The sequence below is a fragment of the Felis catus genome, chromosome A1 (assembly GCF_018350175.1).
Source record: "Felis catus isolate Fca126 chromosome A1, F.catus_Fca126_mat1.0, whole genome shotgun sequence".
NCBI lineage: Eukaryota > Metazoa > Chordata > Mammalia > Carnivora > Felidae > Felis > Felis catus.
The window spans coordinates 115,482,257-115,489,536 of record NC_058368.1 but is presented as its reverse complement, the minus strand read 5'-3'; the positions used below and the strand labels follow the sequence as shown (position 1 = coordinate 115,489,536).

Here is a 7,280-nt window from a genome sequence, read left to right as displayed (position 1 = left end):
CCTTCTAGACTGTCTCTCTATCCCTCTCTGCCTCCTCTTCCCTGGGATGGCATCACCAGGGTCCCTTGCTCTCTGGATTCTGTTCATGCTCAATCCATGAGGAGCCCCACTAGGAGAACAGAGGGAAGGAGGAGGGTGATATAGGGGTAGTTACTCCCCCAGATCCCTCCCTGCAGTATCAAGATCACTATGGGCTCTCTGCATCTTTGACCTAAAGTCACGGCTCTGCCATGCTCTCAGTAGCCCCGTCTATCCACGGGTTCCATTACCTGCCCCTTCCCCATGCTGCTCAGGCCTACCAGGTCCTGGTAATGTCCACTTGTGGCTTCCTTATACCTGCCCTTTCTAAACAGCTCGCCTTTGGGGCACCTGGATGGCTTAGTCAGCTGAGCGTCCGACTTTGGCTCAGGTCATGATCTCACGGCTCGTAAGTTCGAGCCCCATGTCTGGCTCTGTGCTAACAGCTCAGAGCCCGGAGCCTGCTTCAGATTCTGTATCCCTCTCTCACTCTGCCTGTCCCCTGCTCATGCTCTGTCTCTCATGCTCAAGAAAAAACAAACATTAAAAAAAATAAAACTGTGTCTAACAGCTCCCCTTTTAAACACTCCTCAGATTATCAATTTGAGCATGCCATTTTTCTCTGGCTGGACTCTGATACAAGCGATTGGCATTTATTGTCTGAAATGTCCAAATCCACTTGCACAGACATACTTCCTTATACCCCTCCTTATTCTAGGACAGGAAAGAGTGGTGGTGAGTATCATTTCACCGTGAACAGAGCCCAGCAGTCAGGCTGAGGGTGTAGAAGGTAGCGCACCCCATGGCATCTGCCTGCCCTTTCATGGCTCTTGTCCCTAGTGGGAGGCTTGGGGAATACAGAGCGTCCTGAGCAGGTGTGCAGATGCCATGAGGGGTACACAGCTGGATCCCAGGCAAGGGGCTGCTCAAAGGAGCTGGGGGCACTGAATGAATGTCCCCAGATGATAGAGCCTGCAAAGGGATAAAGGGTGGGGGGAGAAGAGCGTTTGTGTGTGGAGATGGGATACACTCTGGGGGACCTTGGACAACACAGCCAAGCACCTGCTGTATCTTATGCCATCACTGTTAAAACTGAGCCATTGTAACAACGCTGTAGTGGCAAAATTGCCCCTCTCTGGGAAGACTGGCAGCCCATTTCTACCAGTTCCATCTGTTCTACCCAGGATTTGTTCCCTACCTCTCACCTCTGTTTGTTGTTGTTGTTGTTGTTGTTAATTGTTAAAATTAATCTCTACACCCAATGTGGGGCTTGCACTCACAACCCTGAGATCAAGAATCAGATGCTTTACTGACTTAGCCAGCCAGGTGCCCCTCACTTCTGTTTTTATCACAAACACTCGATATGAATTTCTGTGTACATCGTCTCTGTGGAGAAAGACTCCACACATTTGCCAGAAGGAACCAACTGCCCCCAAGGATGACACAGCCAAGGGAGTAAAGGGGGATGCAATCTCCTCTTCCTCACAGCTGTCCTAGCAATTCTGTCCCCAAGATGTGAGGATCGTCCAGCATTACATCAGTCACTCCTGTACCTAGAAACCAGGGCAGAATCAAGGGTCTTTCCAAAATGACCTTCCCCCACCCATCCAGCCCCCAACTTGGTGCTTAGGCTGTGGAGTCTGACAGCTCAGGTTCAAACCTGCCTTCACTGGGTAGTACCTGTGTCCCCCTGGGTATCTTGATATCCCCAACTATACAATGTGGATAACAGTGGCTCTTCCTCCCAAGGTGAGGAGGGAACAATATAATATCCACAGGTCCACAGATGGGCCGGGTGCTCAGCACAGAGCTGGACTACAAGAAGGAACAGCTATTAACATTATAGTTGCCTCTCACCAGTCTCAAAGGAGGCAAGCCAGTCCTCTGTATACATTACAATCTCCACCTCTGTTCCTCTTCGTCTTCTGTTATTTCCTACCCTTCCTGACTGTGCTAGGGTTTCACCAAGGGCAGTGCCCAGTGTTGGTCTGTTGTCCTCAAGCGTTCTCCAGGGTAAAGTACCCAGAGGTCTCTCCATAAATGCCTGTCTGCGTGTTCTTGACAGCACACGAGTGAGATTCAAAGGTGTCAGGGCAAGGGTGCCTTTCCAGAGAGCCACCAGGAGGCTCAGCTCTGTCTTCCTGCATCTTAACAACTCCTATGCGCACCCCACCCCCTATAAATCCTCTCCTCACTCCTTCCTTCCTTTAAACAAACTCCACAAAGCTCCTCTTCCTTTCCTGTTTTCCCACTGACTGGAAGGTTCCGGATTTGGGAAATGTCCAGGGATAGGTTTTAGGCCTGTTCCAATAGGCCTATACATACAGAACAGGGGAGGTAATGGGAATCTCCCAAATCCCCCCATTCCACACTGGGAAGGCGAGACAGGGTCTTGCCCCAACACAGTGGAAGGCATTCAAAAGCATTTTGAGGAGCTAGAATTGGTGCTTGGGGCTTTGCAAGGGCCTCGGAAGTTGCTGATAAGGCCTAGACACCAAAAGCCAAAGGGATGTCTTTCAATCAGTGAAAGGCAGCAAATTTTCCTTCTCTTCCGGAGTCCCGGAAAAGGCAGACCCCTGGGTTCTTTGCCTTCCCCTCTCCTTGGCTGGCCCTCACAGGACCTGGGGGCTTTGGGGACGGGACCTCCACAGGGAGACTCTGATATCCCTGCACAGAGGTGGAGTGGGTGGTGGAATCTTTCAAGCTGGACTCACATTAACAACAAAAGCAAAGGAGATTAGGGATGAGAGGAGAGAGTGAGGACTTGGTCAGGGATCTGATGGTCCTTGAAAAGGAGAGGGTAGCTTTGTAAAGGTGGCCTTTGGCACTGGGAATGCTCACAGCAGCATGTTTCTGGGCAAAGCCCTCAAGTTTCTTTTATTTCTCCTGTCCACATCAGGGCTTTCTCTATAAATATTCTGCAGGGAGAGCAGCTCCAGCTGAGTCCATGTGTGCCCTTCCAAAGCTCTGATGCCCAAGACCCAATTTTCTTTTGCCCTAATTCTCTGTCCAGTTGCTTGTTCTGAGCCAGGTCAGTCCAGCTTTTCAAAGTCTTCCTCCTATAGATATGTGACTTCTTCAATGCTGAGTGTAGGCCCATCTGGCACAGGGTAGGAGCCAGGGACAGGAGGTTCCTGCTGGGCATCTTCATGACTGTCCCAGGGGTCCAACACTCGCCAGTGGATGAGGTAGATGCCACCCTCTGGCTTCGGGGCTGGTGGCTCTGTGGGGAGAGTGGCATGGCCCTGATGTAGTCTTGGCCCAAAGTGGACTGCCACCACAATACAGACTGCCAGCAGGACAAAGGCAGTGACGATGACAGTGAGCAGGGGCAGCCCATCTCCTCGAGGTGGTTCCCAAGCCCCACTCAGCATATCCGGGAGCTGCCTCTGGGGCTCCTGCCCCGCTGACCCGTTCACAGCTGGAGAAGACCAGGGATGGCGGCCAGCCTGGTAGGGGAGTGGCAGAGGGAGAGGGTGACATGGGCATGTACACACAGAAAAAGAGCAAGTTAGAGAGAGATAGACACCTGGAGGGAACTGAGAGAGACAGACAGAGAGCCTTAGGCAGACAAAGAGGAACAGAGACAAAAAAAGAGAGACACAGAGTAAAGACATGCAGACAAAGAGAAACATACAGATAAACACACAGGTAGCAAGAGAGAGAATTAAAGAAAAAGACGGGTGGGGGGGGCAGGATACAGAGAGAAAGAGAAAAACACAAAGAGAAGAAGAGAAAGAAAAAGAGAGAGATAAATAAAAGGATAGGAGTGAAATAGATACAGAGAGATAGATACAGAGAAAAAAGAAACAGAGATAGGGAGACAAAGTTGTTCAGAAAGGGATGGAGAGGGTCTTCATTACAGTCTGGCATATAGAGTTCAGCCCACCAAGTCCGTCGCCTCCCAATGCTCTCTCTTCCCAGGCCTCCAGTAAAATTCCTAAATAGATAATATGTCCTAGGTCAAGAATCTGAGCACACTAGGGGCTGCTATCCCACATCCTGGCCAGTGGGCAGTGAACAGCTCTTTCTTCAAGCCCTGGGAAAAGGGAGTCAATATGTCAAGCATCTCAGGTTCCCATCACCCTCAACTCACACAGAAGGCAGAGGGGTGGTACCCTGGGGGAGGGTGAAAGGAAAATGAGTCAGGAACCCCCAAAGCTTGGGATGAAGCAAAGGGGATACCTCAGCCCATAATGTATGATCCTGTTGGGGGTCTCAGGATCTGGACCTACAGGGGAGGGGGTGCCCTGTGTGGATTCCTGACTCTGTCCAGGATGGATTGAGGAGAATCCATGCCAGCCTCTACCTCTTCCAGGATCCCAGCCAGAAGTTGGGGGTCATGTCTGTCTGTCTCCACTCTGCTAACTGTTGAGTAGGGGTGGGATGGATTGCCATGAAGGTAGCAAACCTCCAAACTATAAACACCAGAGCTGGCTGATTAGGTCACCATAGGCTCAAGAAACCTTTTCTCCCTAGCCTCCTATTCTCCAGCTGGACCATCAGGGGCAGACCCTCTGGAGTGGAGCCTCTCCCCTAAACCTGAGTCATCAGCCTGGCCCTCCCCAAGGAAAGGCAATTTCTGTCCAGGGAAGGCTATCCAGAACACTCTCCCTTTAGTTTCTCAGTCACACTGTTTACCCCATCCCACCCAAACACTGTCCCTTTGCATGCAGAAAGCTCAATACCCACCCCCAGTTAAAAGTCTAAGACTCTCTGGGCTCCCTGAGGTTCTGGAGCTCTCAGAGCAGGGGTGGAGAAAAAAGAGAAGCTCAGGTTGGTGAAAGGCTTGGGGCCCCTGCAGGGAGTCAGACAGCCTAGAAGGAGGGGGGTGAGCCAAGAGTCTACCTGGTGCATTGTCCGCCTGGTGCAAGGCTCCCTGGGGACTGGCAGCCAGCAGGGCAAGGAAGAACCTGCCACCCCAGCTTGGTTGGCCCCTACCCGGAGCTGCCACGTCTATGGGGTTTACCAGGCACACACCCTCTGCACACACACCCTCAGCGTCTCTCCCGCGCTTTCACTTTCGTGAATATTAGGACTCCCCTGTCCCAACCCTGAACTGTGATAGGATCTTGATCTTGGCACTTCCCTCCATGCTCCCTGCCAGCTTCAGGAGCCTGGGTCTGCCTGCCTACTCCTCCTCCACTAGATCCCAGACACCTTGCCAGCACCCCCACCACGCCCCACCCTCCACCATGACATGCCGACCCCCCACCCCAACTGATTTCCTGAAGTCACTGTTTCTTTGATTTAAAAAAAAAAAGTGTATATCAAACACACTGGAAATTGTAGACTATAATGTACTCAATCCCTTTGTTCCAACCACCAGCTCTGTCCAGCTCAAGAGTCTGTCACATTTATTTCAAAAAAGTTGTTTTAAATTTTTTTAAGGTTTTTTAACGTTTATTTTTGAGACAGAGAGAGACAGAGCATGAACGGGGGAGGGTCAGAGAGAGAGGGAGACACAGAATCTGAAACAGGCTCCAGGCTCTGAGCGGTCAGCACAGAGCCCAACGCGGGGCTTGAACTCACGGACTGCAAGATCATGACCTGAGCCAAAGTCGGACGCTTAACCAACTGAGCCACCCAGGCGCCCCTTAAATTTTTTTATTAAAAAAATTTTGTTTTAACGTTTATTTATTCTGGAGAGAGAGAGAGAGAGATAGAGTGCAAGTGGGGGAGGGGTGGAGAGAGAGACAGAATCCAAAGCAGGCTCGAGGTTCTGAGCTGTCAGAGCAGAGCCCAACAAGGGGCTCAAACCCACGAGCTGTGAGATCATGACCTGAGCTGAAGTTGGATGCTTAACCGACTGGACCACCCAGGTGCCCCTCAAAGTTTTTTAAAAACTAAAATATTACAAATAACATAGAAGCCCTACTCCTTGACTACACCCCTCCTTCTTACCCCATGGATAACCATCTTGTTGAATGTGATGTTTATCATTCCCATGCAAGGCTGTGGTTTTTTTTCTCTTTGGATTTTTTCTTCTCTGGTTTTTACAAATATGAATTCTATATGCCTCTTTGCATTTGCCTGAAATGTAATTTCATTTAAGAATGTGTGTGCTTCAATGTGTTCAAGTCACAAAAAGTGCCCACCAGGGAAAGGAGAGGTTAGCCATCGGCAGGATCAGGAACTGGGCTTTTGGACTCAGGGACTTGGAGCCCCAGTGGTGGTGTCTGTGAGAGCACTGGGACATGTGTCTTGAGGAGGCAGGAAGCAAAGAGCAGTGGTTGAAGCCCTGGACTGTGGCAAAATCCACATTCCCTCTGGCTGAGGTCTTGGATGGCATTGGGAAGTGTCAGTCTCCTAGTTGGATTCAAGGCCAGCCAGCCACTTGTCTCACTCAGTTGGCAGGTAAGGTCCACAGCCCAGTGACCTGGGCTTAAGTGAGCTCGGAGATCTGAGTGGGATCCCTGAATGTCAGAGTGTGGAACAGCTTGGCTGAGAGACAGGGAATCAAGAGGCTACATCTTGCCTCTTGAGATCAAGCCATCGGGTGAGGAGAGTTCCCAGGGGTGATCTGGTCTCCAGACTGGAAGGGAGGGTGGTGCATGCACAAGGGAAAGAATGAGGGATGACTGGTTTTGGCTCAGGTCACAATCTTGCAGGTCATGAGTTCAAGCCCCACTGACAGTGCAGAGCCTGTTTGGCATTCTCTCTCTCTCCCTCTCTCTCTGCCCACCTCCCTGCTCCTGCTCTCTCTCTCTCTCAAAATTAATAAATAAACTTTAAAAATTATTTTTTAAAAATTTTATTTCTAAGTAATGTCTACATCGAACATGGGGCTTCAACTTATAACCCCGAGATCGAGAGTTCACATGCTCTACCAACTGAGCCAGTCAGTTGGACACTCAACTGACTGAGCCACCAAGGCGCCTCTATTTATTATTTTTTAAGTGAGCTCCAGGCCCAACATGGGGCTTGAACTTATGACCCTGACATCAAGAATCACATGCTCTACTGACTGAGCCAAACAGTCTCCCCGAAATAAAATATTTAGGGGTACCTAGGTGCCTCAGTCAGGTGGGCATCCAACTTTGCCTCAGGTCATGATCTCATGGTGGTGGATTCAAGACCGGCATCGGGCTCTGTGCTGACAGCTCAGAGCCTGGAGCCCGTGTCTCCCTCTCTCTCTGACCCTCCCCTGCTTGCACTCTCTTTCTCTCTCTCAAAAAATAAATAAACGTTAAAAAATAAAAAATAAAATAAAATATTTATTAAAAAATTGAGGCGCCTGTGCTGCCAACTCAGAGCCTGGA

General features: G+C 50.2%; 1 protein-coding gene across 1 annotated transcript; it reads right to left on the bottom strand.

Moving 5' to 3' along the window:
- Positions 1–2,864: 2,864 nt before the first annotated feature.
- SMIM33 (small integral membrane protein 33) lies at positions 2,865–5,168 on the bottom strand. The gene is made up of 2 exons (XM_045059791.1): positions 4,867–5,168; positions 2,865–3,467 (listed from the first exon to the last, which is right to left on the bottom strand). Exons 1-2 carry the CDS (start codon positions 4,873–4,875, stop codon positions 3,078–3,080), a joined length of 399 nt encoding a protein of 132 aa, XP_044915726.1. The 5' UTR covers positions 4,876–5,168; the 3' UTR covers positions 2,865–3,077.
- Positions 5,169–7,280: the final 2,112 nt, after the last annotated feature.